We start from the raw sequence: 18,081 nt of genomic DNA on the forward strand, positions 1-18,081 counted from the left end.
AACCGTTGATTTCATCAAAAAGCAAGCTGATTTGTCGGTTATTCGTGGGCAGCATGTGATTCAAAGTGTACATGATTTGTACGACTTTGCAACAAAACATCTTTGTAAAACTACTGATGATTCAAAATGCGCACGAAGGATTTTCCGTTTTATTGATTCGATCAATAGAAACCGTAATCGATATTTCAAACCCGTAAAAAAGAACAGAAAAAATCACCAGGTATTTTCTACTGAATTAGAAGAAGTAAAAATTAGAAAGTTGTCTTGCTATACGTGTGAAAAATGTTTAAATACAGATTATGACAATTGCATTTTACTACTTTTCTATTTTAAAAATGACTAAAGAAACTGCTGATCAGAAATCAGAAGAAGTGGAAGTTGCTGATGACACTGAACACCTTTACGACCTTGTGTCGAATGGAACATTAATTGACGTTAATGCAAACGATGTTAATATTGCGGGGCGTCGAATGGGACTCTTGTGGTTTTATACTCAAAATTCAATTTTGTATAGACAAAAGTGAATTTTGTTCAACAAAAATGCGTTCAGATTAACAAAATTTATAACATACTACAAATTTTTAATTTTGTGTCACAAAAGTCAATTCTGTGACACAAAATTCAATTTTGTGAGACAAAAAAGCTTCAAAATATACCCCTAGCGTGTGAAAACACTGGGATTTCCCATGCTATTTATAGACCCCTCACTTCCGGTGACCAGTACTGCACTGCAAGTCTGCTAAACCCACATGCCATTCTGAGAATGTGAGCTGACATGTGTAGAATCATGCTGATATATAGTCCTCTGCAGGTTAAAGTTAAGGTAAAGTCCAGAGAAGCCATTGAATATAGTGAAATTAACATAAATGCAAATGGGAAGTGGAATTAGTGGTTTCTACCGGGACATGAGTCATGACTTTACTTTCGTTAGTATATTGGGGAACCTTAAGGAAAATTTCGAAAGTACATGTAATAACCGTAGAGGTCACACCGCTTCGCGGTGCTCGCTATTAATTAAGATGACTGTCTCCTTAAACATATCATAAAACATGATTAAAACACCTCGCATATTGCAGGACAAACATTTTAGGGCGGAATTAATTTCAAGGTTTGTCCGTCTTTAATACAATGATTTCTTATAAACTTCCGGTCAACGTTTGTTGTGATTTTTCTATTTTTCCTGGCATGTTGAAATTTATGGTAATGATCTTATGGTTGTATAGATAATTATGACCACTAACTAATAATATGAAGAAGGTGAAACCTTTTTACGCTTCTGAAGAAACATTAGTTAAAAAAACCTTTGATAATTTTTGTCAGCTTTAATATATATTTTTAATAACCTTTCAATATGGTAAATTTTGTAATGATATACGATTTTAATTGTCCTTATGCATTATCCTAATGGACTCTTTTGTGCTAACGTTGGGGTAGTCGATGAGCATGTGTAGAGCATGCTCAATATACACTTCCGCAAGGAAAATTCTTTAGTTCTACCCAAGCTCTACCTCGCGGAAATGTATATTGAGCATGCTCACTAACTTGCCACAAAAGGGTCTATTTTCATGGTGAAATATCTATTGGCAGCAATGTCCGGCATTCATAAGGAATTATGGGTTGTCATGGTCCGAAATGTCTGTGGGTCAAGTTGTCCTGCATAGGTAAACATTGTGGTCCCTATAAACTGCAAAACGTCTTTACAGATTTCTTTTATTTCATTTAGTCTCGTTTCATACTATTTCAATTTGTATCATTTTATTTTGTTTCTATTTTGTTTTCATTCATTTAGTTCTGAATTGTTTCGTTTAGATTCTCTTTTATTGATTCTTTTTGTTTTGTTTTTGTTTCGTTATTGTTTCACATTTTTTAAGTACTCAAGAATTATGGGTAATACTCATTACATCATTTTCGTAAACATCTGGGGCCATACTGCAGACTGTTATGGCCAACCCTATCTTGGAAAAGCTATGATTCGATCTGTATTAAATCATCAAAACTAGCGAATATTTCGGAGATTGGTTTGGTTCTCAATCGCGTTTACAAAGTATACACAAATGATGCTGCCATGATGCTATTTTTAATCTCCTGAAACTGAAGGTACAAACCAGATATTGATGCTTTTTCTGGCCATAAGTATATAGAACCCAGTTGATAATACAACCAATAACGGGAGCGTATTAGGAAGGTAAAACCTTGAACGCTTCCGAAGGAACATAATTCAAACACCTTTCATCTTTGTGTCAGCCGTGACTGTAATAATTAGCCTTACTATGCCAGAGCCTAAATATAAGCTTTTCATACTCTCGTATTTTGCTAAGAGCCTATATACGTGTATAGGCTTAACAACTGTTGTCTACACATTCAACAAGTTGATTGTTCTTCAATAATGGCATTTGATGTCATAAATCTGAACGTGGTGATATGTGGGTTGCTTCACTGGGTACATATAACAGAATGCCAAAATAATTCCTTGCAAGTTTTGTTCTTATATTTCTACTTGTCATTTTCTACTGATAAAATATTCACTTTTCATTTACTTATCTACTAAAATCAACCCACTCTTCATGAATTTCCTGCTGGGGAAAAGCAGAGATACTTGTAAAAATATAACATAACTAAGCAAAAAAGAAAAAAAATAAAGTTAATTTTAGTCAATATAAACATACAATTTCTACGATACATGTACATTATGTACAAGTACATGATTTTGATAAAATTGCTGATATTTTATAAGGATATCATTTAAAGTGTACATCTATCGGAAAATTTTGTCAGCTGTAAATAGGATACTGAAAATTGATTTTGTCACATGTAACAGGAAAACAAAAGAATATTGGCATGGATGTAATTTATTGTTTTGTAAAGGTCTTACAAAATTTTCGAAGATTCCTAAATAAGCTTAATTCATAAAGTTCAAGATTAAAAACGATATTCGGAAAGAATTATACCTAACAAGATTTTTCCTCTCCAGCTAACAGAAAATGAAATGCAAAACCAATACATGTAATCTGTCAAAACTAGATTTGATCCAGCAACTATAGCAGAAACAAACTATTTCACTCAAAATAACAAGTTACATCAGAAAGAAAGAAAGAAAAAGAAACTACTCCTTTTTTTGAGCTTTGAAATGTAGAAGGTGCCATTTCATGCATAGTCCAATAAGTTAGGATGTATGGAAGTAATGACTTAACTTTCATATAGAAATTTTCATACCTATTCATATAGGTCGAATTGACAAATCATACGTTCAAACAATTAGGTTGTATTGTTTTTATTGTGCATATAGGTATGTCAATGCGTATATGTCCTAAGTAACTTAACTTGGCAGTAAAAAGTACATTTTGAAAACATTCGAGAGTTGAATTTAATATTTAATGTCTATATCTTTCTGTGTTCAATCACCCTGCCATTGTGGTAAAAAAAGGCATTCCAAGCTGACCCTGGAACTGTTTTACCAATTAAATTACAGACATTTGAAATACCAAAGCTGAAATTATCCTAAATCTAATTTGTTAAAAATGGTAAGTGTCATGAAATCATTTTATTTAAAAGGAAAAGTTTTTATGGACAAATTTCTATACATTTAAGAAAAGCTCACTTAATAACTATGTTAATTTTTGCTTACAGAGGATAAAGGGCCTTTTGGCATTGATCACCTTTCCTTTGCTCTTTGGAAATTTCCATGATTATTAAGTAATATGCTTAAGTAGGAATATGTGTCAACAATATCTTCACCATTAATTTTTGAACTTGTGATTCAATCTTGATTTTTCATTTACTAAAATCTACATTACAACTTCAGTTTTACTCATTTTGAGTTTTAATGTCCAAAGGAAATATCTTTCATACCATGTTATGCTCTGTTGTATACCATTTACACACTCTGATAGTAATATTGTACATCATATATTTAGCATAAAATAACAAACAATTTTACAAATTATACACATGTATTACTAAAGAGTCTTCAACTCTTGACATAAATTAGAACAGATTTGAAGATTTATGTGATGCATATTTTACTATAGAGAAGCAGCTACCAGTTTCAAAGTTTTTGGTATGACTAGATTGATCCAACAACCTTTCACATTCCAGACATCAGTGCCACATCCACCCTCAAAAACCTGTGCCTGCCAGCTTTCTCTGAGCCTCTTTGAGTCTTTCTTCAGAATTTCAGAGTGCCCTAATGTTGGGTATTTTAGCATCTTTCAACTTATTAATTGAAAAGAGGTGGATTTTAAAAAGACACATAGACATAATACATTGTATGTAGAGGTACATGTACATGTATAATCCTAATTAATGTAATTTGACTGGACTAATATGCTCTGAAATTATTTGTAGATTTAAACTGTTTTATGTAGGATGGGAGAAAGTTATTACCAAAATGTCTTACAAACTGATATAAAATATGTGCACATACAAATGTATTATACATGACCATGTACTTTAGTTAATAAAAAGAAAAATGTGCCAGAAATTTAATGCATTGAAACAGAGCATGCTGAAAAATATGTTATATAATTGTCTTTTAGTACAAAGTCATACATAAAAACCCCATAATATAATTATTAAAGTTTACAGGTACTGTATGCATGAAATCTTAACCAGACAATACATACTTGTGTTTTGGTTTCATTAAGTTAAACATACTGAATGAAATGTACCCTGGTCATCTTGGCAACACACTATTTATGCAGGCAATGAATGCTTAAAATCCATAGAATCGATTCTGTAACACTTTCAAGTGTCCTAGCTAGCCTTAAAAAGATCTTAATTTTGACCTGCTACATGTTTTGTACCTCAAAAGTCTTAATTTTAGTACAATACAAATTTTTAACTTTAAAATTTTTTAAAGGATGTTTTAGCAGTGGATATACATGTACATGTAGTTGTCTTGATCATGTGATTAATGCTTATATTTCCACCAATTTTTTTCTGCAGTTGGTCCACTGATGCGGAGAAGAATGATCTTTAAATTAGGAGTCACAGTCATTATCTTTATAGCAGTCTTTATGTACTACCACATACAACAAGATGAAACAAGCCGACAAGCTAGAGATGTACAAAATGAGGAAGTCTTTGATGATTTTGGTGGGGATGAAGAAAAAGTTGAAAATAGTGTGAATGGAAGACCTATGTAAGTTAAAGAGGTTATGAATTGGGAGACCTATGTAAGTTGAAGAAGTTTTGAATGGAAGACCTATGCAAGTTGAAGAGGTTGTAAATATAAGACTTATGTGTGAATGGAAGACCTGTGTAAGTTGAAGAGGTTGTGAATGTAAGGCCCGTTGAAGTTGTGTATGGTAGACCTATGCAAGTTGAAGAGGTTGTAAATATAAGTCTTATGTGTGAATGGATGACCTGTATAAGTTGAAGAAGTTGTGAATGGAAGACCAATGTAATTTGAAGAGCATGTGAGTTGAAAACCTATGTAAATTGAAGAGGCTGTGAATGGAAAACCTATGTAAGTTGAAGAGGTTGTGAATGGAAGACCTGTGTAAGTTGAAGAAGTTGTGAATGGAAAACCTATGTAAATTGAAGAGGTTGTGAATGGAAAACCTATGTAAGTTGAAGAGGATGTGAATGGAAGACCTGTGTAAGTTGAAGAAGTTGTGAATGGAAAACCTATGTAAGTTGAAGAGGTTGTGAATGGAAGACCTGTGTAAATTCAAGAGGTTGTGAATGGAAGACATATCTAAGGATACCTCATTAATTTTTGTGAAGAATTTAAAAGCCATTCATGTTTTCTATTTTTAGCTCACCTGGCCGTAGCTCACCTGATAATACTTTAAAAAATATCCTCTCAAAAACTAATGTACAGAATTCAATGAAAGTTGGTATGATCGTTTGGATTTTTGATTGCTTAAAAAAGATGGCCGCTGTTACTAAAAATAGAACTTGGGGGTCAGACAGCATATTTTTGTATATATCTCCTAAACTGTAATGTTTAGCCGAATTCTGACTAGATAAAAGTATTCAGCATGATGAGATCTATCTGTGGTTAAATTTTGGTGAAAGTCTGTTCACCCATGTTGGAGTTATTGCCCTTTTTGGACGTTTTTTTGCTGTTTTTGATGTTTTTACTTTAAAAAACCTTCTTCTTAAAAACTACTATACAGAATTCAATGAAAGTTGGTTTTTTTTTTTGTAGGGTATCCTTAATAAAATGACCATTTGTATTTTTGATTGGTTCAAAAACATGGCCGCCGTTACTAAAAATAGAACATAGGGGTTGTACAGTAGTTTTTTGCATATATCTCCAAAACCGTTAGGTTTGGTCATTATCTTTCAATTGCTGAAATATCCTTATTATAAGGCTTACAAAAGTCTCCAGCATTCAGAGTTGTCAAACCCACTCCATGTAGGGGTTATTGCCCTTGAGAGGTGAAAAAATACCTTTTTTTTTTTAGTTTTCAGCCTATAAAACTTTGATTGATAGAATGTAACTTTCAATTGCTGATATGATTCATATTTTAAGGCCTACATAAGCCTCCAGGAATCAAAGTTGTCAGATGACTCCATATGAGAGTTATTGCCCTTGAAAGGCAAAAAATTACATTTTTTGCAGTTATCAGTCAATATCTTGAAAATTATAATAGATAGAATGAAACTTTCGATTCATGAAATGATCCTCATGATAAGTCTTACCAAAGTCTTCATGGAGTCAAAATTATCGGACAATTTCTTGTTAGAGTTATTGCCATTGAAAAGCAAAAATTTAACCAGGTGAGTGATTCAGGCTCCTGGGACCCTCTTGTTTAATTGTTCAGAGCATTTTACATGATTTACAATTAACCCTCAAAATACCTAAAACAGTTTATTTATAAGTAATTGCGTTACATTATTGTATCCTGGGAAAAAATTGAAGGAGCGGAGCATCAGGTATATAAGTAAACATATTAAGAAAATGACATATGCAGCTCGGGAGTTAAACCCCAATTATCAATTAATCAATCAGTTTGGAAGTAAGGTAGTGAAGGTTTGAACTGGAAGTCATGCATATTTCAATGTTCATACATCAGGTATATAACAACATAGCAATGAATTATCAGCCAAGTCAAATGTTTCTGTTTTGGTACAAATAGCTCAGTCCCTCATAGGTAAAGTCTAAATACTCTATTGATTTCTAGTATTTTATTAAGTCAGTTCTCTAGTTAAAGTCATTTAGACCATTAAAAGACAATGCTCTGGTATGTTGACAGACTTCCATGAAAATTGGTTTTAGCCAATGGTAAACAATGGGTTGGTTGCATATCATGTCATGTCTGTAATATAATGTAAATCAGTTGTCTCTGTGCTATGATTTCAGAAACTCTGACCACTGGAAAAATGGAATCCATTTATCTGTTGTGGCTTGTGGTGACAGAGCTGAGGAGACTGTGATATTGTTAAAATCTGCCATTTTATTTACAAATCAGAAACCACTTGTCTTTCATATATATTCTGAATTTGAGCTACAACCATTGTTTAGGCAGCAGGTATTGTATAACTGAAATGTTGGAACATTAAGTTGATAGTTGTCTCAGAATTTTAACTTGATTAATATCAAGAAAGAAAATGATTCAAATCTTATAATTTATGCATACTTGAGTAGAATTTCATTTTTATTTTTTCCTTTCAACACAAAACAAAATTGTCATGGAGAGGAGTCAGAGATTTTTTTGCAATAGTTTTTTTTTTTTTTTTCAGGTATTTATTTTATTACAAATATGTGATGTTTATGGGTTAAATAAACTTTGCTGTAGTAAGATTATTGCATTTATTCACATGATTGATATTTTATTGACAGTTTAGTCACATGATCAAAATTTTATTTTAAAGTTAGACTATTGGCCTTTAGATTACAAGAAGAATATGATGTATTTTGTGTACAATATATCTTATCCTGCTGAAGATGCCGATGCATGGAAGAAGTTGTTTAAACCTTGTGCCTCTCAAAGACTTTTTATACCTGTAAGTATTGGTTGAGCAATGGTTAGCTAATTAGCTGTCACTTTCTAGAATATCATTTCACAAGTTATAATTAGTTTCAAATTATCCCATTATTTTATTCTTTTTCTAATTCTATACACAGTGCACAAAAAGTGATAAGGTACTAATTCCCTCTGAAATGGTGTCTGTCAGTCCGGCCCCCAACAGTGGTGGGGTATGAATTCCCTCTGAAATGGTGTCTGTCAGTCTGTCCCCCAACAGTGGTGAGGTACGAATTCCCTCTGAAATGGTGTGTGTCAGTCCGTCCCCCAACAGTGGTGAGGTACGAATTCCCTCTGAACAGTTTAAAGATGATATCTTGAGAATGGTTATATGATTTTTTTTTAAATAGCACAGTTGTTTCATAGTACCATAAAAATATAGATGTAGTATAATTTTCAGCCAAAATCCTAAATATAGTTTTCAAGTTAGGCCATTTCAAACATTTTGCCATTCCCCACTTTTCACCAATACATGGCAGGGTATCACTTAATATTCCATTAATGCCCTGTTTTTAGTTATTTGTCTGAAGATATAATCAAAGTAGAATATATAGACAATAACCTCAATACTTAACTTTATAACAAATGTTGTAGATTACCTCCCTTTAACAAGATTAACAATTATGTTCATGTATTTACAGTCCCTATTAAAAGATGTGGACAGCTTGTTGTATGTAGATACTGATATTTTGTTCCTGAGGTCTTTAGAATACATTTGGAGTTTCTTTGACAAGTTTAACAGTACCCAGATGGCTGCTCTAGCCCCAGAACACGAAGACCCAGCAATAGGCTGGTATAATCGATTTGCCAGACATCCCTATTATGGGACTCTAGGTATGTTTATTATGGAAACCAGTTGAGGAGAACCAGGCTTATCTGTTACTGATCTTCCAATTCTCCCTCAAAATAATTGTTTCAGAACCAAACAAGGTGAAATATGATTGGCTGATCAGAAAAGGCATCTGAACAGAAAGTAGAAATGAATGTTGTTAGGTTCTACTTTGACTGAATGCAACAATTAGTAGGTCTTTTTTTAATAAGATTGACAGGGTGAATGATCCACAATACCACACACACACATTATTAAACAAAACATGTACGAAGTACTCTAAAATGGAAATGTCATGTACTTCTGCTTGTCAAGTCTGGGATGTAAAGTAACACACTGTAAATGTGTTTATCTTTACCACTATTGGTTCCCTGATGATAATATTAACAACCCACCAAAAGACTGGGTTTTGATTACAAAATGATGATGAATGCTGTGGAGTTTTTCGTTTATTGCACTGTTTGTTGATCATCAGATGCATTGTGAATTAAACAAAATGTTGATTTGTAGAAATTGATATTTGTAAGTATTCATATGCATAATGAATCAATGCTATGAGATGAAATTAACTATATTCTGAGGTTAGACAGATAATACCAATTATCAGAATACCATCTAATTTTCCTGTCTCCTCTCAGAATACCATAACTTCTATCTCCTCTTAGAATACCATATACCTCTCCTATCTCCTCTTAGAATACCATATACCTCTCCTATCTCCTCTTAGAATACAATAACACCTATCTTCTCTTAGAATACTATATACCTCTCCTATCTCCTCATAGAATATCATAACTTCTATCTTCTCTTAGAATACCATATACCTCTCATATCTTCTCTTAGAATACAATATACCTCCCCTATCTCCTCTTAGAATACCATAACTCCTATCTTCTCTTAAAATACCATATACCTCTTCTATCTCCTCTTAGAATACCATATACCTCTCCTATCTCCTCTTAGAATACCATAACTTCTATCTTCTCTTAGAATACCATCTACTTTTCCTATCTCCTCTTAGGATACCATATACCTCTCCTATCTCCTCTTAGAATACCATAACTTCTATCTTCTCTTAGAATACCATCTACTTTTCCTATCTCCTCTTAGAATACCATATACCTCTCCTATCTCCTCATAGAATACCATATACCTCTCCTATCTCCTCATAGAATACCATAACTTCTATCTTCTCTTAGAATACCATATACCTCTCATATCGTCTCTTAGAATACAATATACCTCCCCTATCTCCTCTTAGAATACCATAACTTCTATCTTCTCTTAGAATACCATATACCTCTCCTATCTCCTCTTAGAATACCATAACTTCTATCTTCTCTTAGAATACCATCTACTTTTCCTATCTCCTCTTAGAATACCATAACTTCTATCTTCTAGAGAATAACATATACCTCTCCTATCTCCTCTTAGAATAACATAACTCCTATCTTCTCTTACTTAGAATGCCGTATACCTCTCCTATCTCCTCTTAGAATACCATAACTTCTATCTCCTCTTAGAATACCATATACCTCTCCTATCTCATCTTAGAATACCATAACTTTATCTCCTTATAGAATACCATAACTTCTATCTTCTCTTAGAATACCATAACTTTTCCTATCTTCTCTTAGAATACCATAACTTCTATCTTCTCTTACTTAGAATGCTATATACCTCTCCTATCTCCTCTTAGAATACCATAACTTCTATCTTCTCTTAGAATATCATAACTTCTATCTTCTCTTACTTAGAATGCCATATACCTCTCCTTTCTCCTCTTAGAATACCATAACTTCTATCTTCTCTTATAATACCATAACTTTCCTATCTCCTCTTAGAATACCATAACTTCCATCTTCTCTTACTTAGAATGCCATATACCTCTCCTATCTCCTCTTAGAATACCATAACTTCTATCTTCTCTTAGAATACCATAACTTTTCCTATCTCCTCTTAGAATGCCATAACTTCTATCTTCTCTTACTTAGAATGCCATATACTTCTCCTATCTCCTCTTAGAATACCATAACTTCTATCTTCTCTCAGAATACCATAACTTCTCCTATCTCCTCTTAGAATACCATAACTTCTATCTTCTCTTACTTAGAATGCCATATACTTCTCCTATCTCCTCTTAGAATACCATAACTTCTATCTTCTCTCAGAATACCATAACTTCTCCTATCTCCTCTTAGAATACCATAACTTCTTATATCGTCGCTTAATAGTTTTCTTAAGTCACAGAGTGGATCTTTTCACCAATTTCTGCCATACTCATGCAGTACAGTTGTACCAGCAAATTTTGTTTGAATGAAATTTAGAATAACATCAATTTTTCAACTACCCATTGCACAAGACTTGTTTACAGGTAATTTATTCTTATTTTCTATGTACAATGTATCTTTACAGGTATGAACTCTGGGGTCATGTTGATGAACCTAACAAGATTGAGAAACAGTACTTGGTTGGAATCTATGAAATCTTACTATATAGAATATAAGCTAAAAATAACTTGGGGTGATCAGGATCTCATCAATATCTACTTTCATTATCATCCAGGTAAGTACTCAAAATAATTCTAAAAATTTAAATTTAGTTCAATTTAACATAAGGTATTAAAAAAATGCTTTTAATTATCTTTAGTAGAAGTGTATGGTATAAAATCAAAGAACAAAACAATTATTTACATATTAAAAAAAAAATTTTGTATACCTTAATGTACCAAAAAACGATTGTAAAAAAATCACCATATATATACATTCATTATGTTCAATGCATACTTTGTATAATGTAAATCATACAGCAAAGATATGGGATGGAAATTCCCTTGAGTTGTCAAGTTGAGCAGTTAAACTTTGACCAAAATAGAATGTGATGGCACTGTTTCAACTTCAACACATCGGGACTCGCTCATATAAACCCCAAGCCTTTAGTTTCTCTTAAAAGTTCAACAAGTAAGACATTTGCAAGATATTCATAAAAATTGGTTCATTTTAATTAATTCATATAATCTGATCTGTACATGACTATGTTTATAGATCAACTATATGTATATCCCTGTGAATGGAATTATCGTCCCGATCATTGTATGTATATGAGTGTATGTAAGGATATAGACATCAATGGTATATCTGTGTTACATGGATGTAGAAGAGTGATGCATAATGATAAACAACCTGCATTTAAAGCTGTTTATCAAGCATTTAAAGAGGTAAGAGTAAATTTAAGTTAGAAATCAAGGAAAGGCAATTGAGTTTCTGAATTTTTTTTGTTACCTTAAGGAGGTAAACCTAGGGTAAGGGACACAACTGTTGCAAATTATTGGAAGGTTTTGTGTTCAGCATTTTACATCAATCTCATTTAAGCATCAAAGTAACTTGAACTGATTTCATTCTGTTTCAAATGAAAGCTTGAGAGGCTTTGATGAAATTGAATATGATACAAACATTTCACTGATTTCAAGAGTTATTTCCCTTACCCAAGGTTTCCCTCCTTAAATTTACAGGTATTTATTCTGCTAGTACATTAATATTTATTGAATTAAAATCACTAGTATTGAAGCAGTTGACACTGCAGCTTTTAAGAACGGAATGTATGTAGGTTCTTATTTTCTTTCTTCAAGGTAAACAAGGCTATGAATAAGTGGAAAATTGATGAAGTTCTGTATAGTCACATAATTCCATCACAATGCCACAATCATCACAGAAATATATAGCAGCAGACAGAAGTGACATTGTTTACAATTTAGGTGATATCTTTATGTCTTCAGACTTAATGTTGACATATTTATTTTTGTAGAATTAAATGTCCTTTAAGGTTTTATCTAATATTAGTAAATATATCATTTTTTTATCTTTCAATCGGAGAATTACTTTGCACAGGTCTTAATAATCACATCTCTTATTCATTCTAGCACCAGTTTTCCAATAGTATAAAAGACGGGTTACTGAGAAATATAAAGCATCATTTAGCAGCAGTACACAATACACCCTGTGGCCAGATAGGACCTATTGTGTATACAAAACATATAGAGGAATTTGTATTAGAACATAGGTAACTAAGTTCAACACTGTTAAATATTGCTTAAACTTTACCTGAAGAAATTCCATAATCAATAATTCTATTGACTATTGGAGTTAGACTGGTCACTGCTTGGTTAGTGTGGTCATTGTTGTTTTATTAAAAATTCAGAAATGATTGTCATTTTTTCTAATAGTTGCAAAGAAAATTTGTTGCAATATAATTTTGTTTTTGGCCATGGGGTAGTTCTAAGTATTGCAGAACTTCAACTCATATTCTACAAGTTGCTATGATGAAAGCAATAAAGCATGCAGTTGTTTCTGTATTTACAATACTTATTTTAACTATGATGTAAGTACTATTCTGTGTAAGAATCAGGCAATGAATGACATATCATATTTCTCAATTTGGTCTTTATTGCCTCAAATATATTCAATACATCTAAGAATACAACTGAAAAGCTATTTTAATGCATTCTGAAGCATCTGTAATGTAGATATTTTTTGACTGCTTGTATAAGGAAAAAGTGCAGGAATTTTTTCTTGGTACATTTCAACTAAATTTGACCTATCAATATTTTAAAGGCAGATTTTACAATCACTTTGATTGTTATTTCTGGAGGTTATCAGGTACAAATACTTGGTTAATGCAATAAAATCTCTGCATGTTTTTTTTTTCCTTTATGTGCCACACCTTATACACATTTTGCCTGATTTTTATACGGAGAAGAACTTAAATATTAATTTGTATCAGTCTTCCATAGGGTCATAGGTCTTATTGTGTGTTTATTGCTTTCACTTTTAGAAAAGAGATCTTTTTCCTGATATTTTCATTTAGAAATCATTTAGGCCTTTGTTTTTAGAATGTGATTTTTTTGTGTTCTTCATGGCAAGAAACTTGGACTATTTTGTATTTATGGTTTGTTTTAAATAGAATAATGTGGAAATGTTCATGTGGGATAACATTCCAGGTCAAGAAATACATGTATATATATATCATTTAGTTTGTTTGAGATGTCAAGGTGTCTGGACCATAGAATTTACAGCCTGGGAAATTTTGACACACAGCAGAATCAGAATTCTCTTACCAGTTTATTATTGATTAAAGATATTTGATTAGATTGATGCCTTTATTTTCCATGTTATTGCTAGTGTGTTTAAGTTTAGTGTATATACTAGCATTAATTCATAAGATATTTTTTTATTTGTTCAGACATCAATTCATATATAACTGTACAGTGGGACCTGGAAACACCTCAGATATCAGTCGGACCAGTTTTTTTTAGGTTACATCCCTCTTGTTCAACCGATGAGCTTTTAGAATGTATGCAACTTTAATCCTACACAAATTTTAGTGCACATGTGTTATATCACTGTATCACTGGACAAAGTACACATCAAATTGGAAAAAGGTCACAGTAACTTACTGAATTTGATTTTTTGTGAGTTCTGTGTTATGACCCCTTTTATGTGAAAAGTAGGAGAACTCCTGTTCTATTTTTAGCTCATTGATATGTAGGAGTCTGTGTAGCAATACAAGGTAGTAAATCAACCTCCTATTATGTCTTCAGCACTGTTAGTATAAACATGCAGTATTTAGGTGGTAGTCTTCTTCAGGTTAAACTTGAGGTAGAAGCTCTGAAAATAATTCAACTCAGTGAATTTAGCATCAGAGCCTATGGAAGGTGACATCAGTGGTCTGTAGCTTTAAATACGCAGTTATAGAAGACAATGAAGGTAACAATTTTAAGGCTAATGGAAGTGTCTGGTTCTACTGTTCTGTGTAAATTTGTGATATTCAAGGTTCAAGGTTCTTTGGCCATTTTTAAGTAAACCAAAGAGGTGGTCTTTCTTTTTATCTTTTTACTGCCCTGAAAACATTATGAGGAGGCTTTTTTTATTCTATTTATATCAAAATTTGCAATATACATCCTCAGAAGATATGAGTGAAATCCTGAGGCTAAGAAATTTCTTTATGTTGCCAATACTGTACTGTAATTTAAATGCTTCTTTTTACTATATTTGGTATTACTTCCATCGAGAAAATGTTATTATTTTTATTGCAAAAATGCATTTTTCTCCTATATGCAACAACCGTAATCTAAAAGAATATTGTGATATACAACCCATCTCCCACAATGACAATCAAGTCAATGTTTTAATCTTAAATATTTATATTTTGATCATGGACAAACTTTTTTGAGTTAACATACATTTATCCAGAAAAGTCTAGTAAGCTTTAGTGAGCTTGGAAGACTGAGGTTAATGATTTTGATTCCATTTTTTTGCCCTTTAACCCCATCAAAACTGAAAGATCTGAGCCTGTTTAATATGGAAACTGTTGTTGGCTGAAAGGTCATTGTAAACATGTGATCAAACTTATATGTTTGAAACTTACCAAACTGTAAATATGTGATCAGACTTATATGTATGAAACTTACCTAATTGTAAACATGTGATCAGACTTGCATGTATGAAACTTACCTAATTGTAAACATGTGATCAGACTTGCATGTATGAAACTTACCAAATTGTAAACGTGATCAGACTTACATGTATGAAACTTAATTAATTGTAACATGTGATCAGACTTACATGTATGAAACTTACCAAATTGTAAACATGTGATCAGACTTACATGTATGAAACTTACCTAATTGTATCACTGTATCAATACAAGGAAAACTTTTTCAGAAGTGAGTGGATCTCAAAATTAGGTATGATACTGTTTGGTTTTATTTTATCAAGGAGATTTACAACTTACTAATCATGATTTTGTGTGTATGAATTCAGTAGGATTATAATGGTGTAGGGACAAAATTAAATCTATGGTTTACTGTGATATAATAAAAAAAATGTCACTTTAATTAATAGTTATTTGTTGTAAATAAAAGAAATCAATACAAAATGTGAAGAGGATGATGTGTGTACAATTACTTTAATTTGTGTGCCATATATATGTTGTTTTCTTTAATGCAGTAAATATTTTTTATAGTTGTATTTTAGGTTCATGTGTTATTTTTAATACACATATTTGTAACAAATTTGAGCTTTTTATTTACATATTTTTTTTGCTTACGATATGGCTTGGAAACAAGATACCTCCAATTTCCATTAAAAAGACATTGGAATTGGTTAAAAAGTTCACAAGTTGTTTGCATGAAGCCAGGTGATTATTTTTTGACATTGTACGCTATACCCTAGGTAAGGTTGTAACTATTAATTAGACTGGATTGACAAACTGTACACGCATGTTTCTATTTAAATGAATTTAATGGGAGAGTATGATTTACCTCACAAAATTTATATATTAGTCACTGAGGATCATATCCTAGACTCGTCAGTGACAGGTCATTGATGGATTCAGCTAAAAAATAATTCTCAACCAAATCGACTAATTTGCAATTTAAATCTACAACTTACTATAAATCAGATAGGCTGTCCTGCCACATATATATACCTATATATGTTGTATATGTTCATTCATTGTCATATATCCTTCCATTACTAAAAATATCCTACCTCTCTTTTTTAAAGTGCAATGCCTACAATCCAATGTATGCTGCCCCGTGCAGGTCCGGGTGTTAAAAGAATAGGCCTGCAGCAGCGCTAAGCTTGTTGTAAAAGGCGACTAAATAGTGCCCAGAACCCTAGCCAGGGGCTAGAGCGCTCTGCCCACAGAGCAACTGGGATGTGTGCCCCAGGTGGTGGAATGGGGTACCCCTGGCGTGTTACATGCTGGGGTTGTCAGGCTATAATACGGAAAACCTGACTGCCAACCATAGTGGTGCACCGTGTTGGGAAAAATGCCACGTTCCTCGCACATTAAAGAACCCTACTGTGGTATTCTCCCGGAGTAGGAACCATAGGGCTCCGCCACAGGAGGCTAAATTGCCCGACCCTACCCACCTCTCCCCATTTCCAGTGGCAATCAAAATTTGTTGACCCTATTGTCCTTGTGTCCCATCCCTTTTTCATTTCATCATGGTTTCATGTTCATTTTATCATCAATTTCATGTTCATCGTCTCAATATAGCTGAAATATTGCTGCTCGGACGTTAAACCCCAACAAACAAACCATTGTATGCTCTTTATACATCCAGAATAGAGTAAGTTGTTTCTGATGATTGGCCTACTCTATTTCTAGTAGAAAATGTCTTGACATCTTGACAGCTAAGAATCATGCAAAATGTGATTGATGGATGAAAAGCCTACATATTTTTATTTTTAATATTTTGTTTGAATTGTCATAGTAAACAGAAAATAACATTCGGTTTTTCATATAACCGGTGTTCTCAGGGGTTAAAAATTATAGAATGCACTGTATATTTTAAAATTAAGGGAGATAAATTTGTAAATGACACTTAAATACAATAGAATCTATTGGATTTTCAATGTTGATTATCCCCTAAGAGCAGACAAATTGGAATGAATAATTACACATTTCATAATATAGACTCTTAAAACAACTTAATTGCAAAGATAAAAATATGAAGCCTTTTTTTGGGTGTAGCACATTTTTCAGATTTTGCAAGATTCTTACAAAGACAGCTAATTATAACTTTCATTTATATCTTACCTTAAGTAAGGGGTGGTTTCTATCAACATTTTGGTCTTCACTGTACTGTGGAAGTACTATATGGGTACCAATTTTAGTGGTTTTAGAGGTTTTTGCGGGTAGACCAGAACTCAAAATTTGGTTCCCAATGAAAAGGAGATTCCCATTGATGTGTTTCCCAAAAAACTTAAAACCACAAAACTACAGATTTGAGAATCTGTGTACCTGTGTTTCTTCCATAATCCATGGAAATTGGTATCCACAAATTAAAGTACTTTCACAGTATTCATCTTGATAATTAGTTCATTAAGTTGACTCTCTTTGATATATCTTGTTGAGTAGTGGGTGTGCTGTCAGATCTCATTTCATATGATGTAGTAGACATTAAATGTCCCTGTCTACAAGTTTATGTGGGAGTGAGATAATTGATTGGGTATAGCTTTTGAATTGATGGTGTGAAAGTGGGTGGGTTTGTGTTGTATTGTCATGGTGAAGCTGATGAATCACTTGTTTCTGGGGTTTTTTTTGTTTGTTTGATGAAATTTCAATGTGATTGAAGTAATATTAAGTGATTTGTATATTTAAATTAAGTCCTAATGTATATCAGTCAAATGATTCATATTTTATTGTTTTACATTGTTATTGATAGTGGTACTATTTGTATACTAGTTAAATAAATATTTATTTTTAGAA

The 18,081-nt window shown here is 32.5% G+C and overlaps 1 protein-coding gene across 3 annotated transcripts; it reads left to right on the forward strand.

Annotated features, from left to right (window-relative positions):
- Nucleotides 1-710: 710 nt before the first annotated feature.
- On the forward strand, nucleotides 711-18,081 carry LOC148609263 (glucoside xylosyltransferase 1-like). Of its 3 annotated transcripts, none has more exons than XM_088596328.1 (9): nucleotides 711-823; nucleotides 4,945-5,140; nucleotides 7,313-7,481; nucleotides 7,825-7,956; nucleotides 8,618-8,810; nucleotides 11,221-11,370; nucleotides 11,850-12,022; nucleotides 12,725-12,864; nucleotides 14,448-18,081. In XM_088596328.1, the coding sequence occupies exons 2-9, from the start codon at nucleotides 4,956-4,958 to the stop codon at nucleotides 14,461-14,463; spliced, it is 1,158 nt and encodes a 385-aa protein (XP_088452454.1). In that variant the 5' UTR covers nucleotides 711-823; nucleotides 4,945-4,955; the 3' UTR covers nucleotides 14,464-18,081. The 3 variants fall into 3 exon arrangements, with proteins under 3 accessions (XP_088452454.1, XP_088452455.1, XP_088452453.1); XM_088596329.1 differs by lacking the exon at nucleotides 711-823 and adding an exon at nucleotides 960-1,108; XM_088596327.1 differs by lacking the exon at nucleotides 711-823 and adding an exon at nucleotides 1,125-1,200.

Source organism: Perna viridis, chromosome 8, assembly GCF_037379345.1.
Source record: "Perna viridis isolate PV_CMFRI_1.1 ecotype Kerala chromosome 8, ASM3737934v1, whole genome shotgun sequence".
In the NCBI taxonomy this organism is placed as follows: domain Eukaryota; kingdom Metazoa; phylum Mollusca; class Bivalvia; order Mytilida; family Mytilidae; genus Perna; species Perna viridis.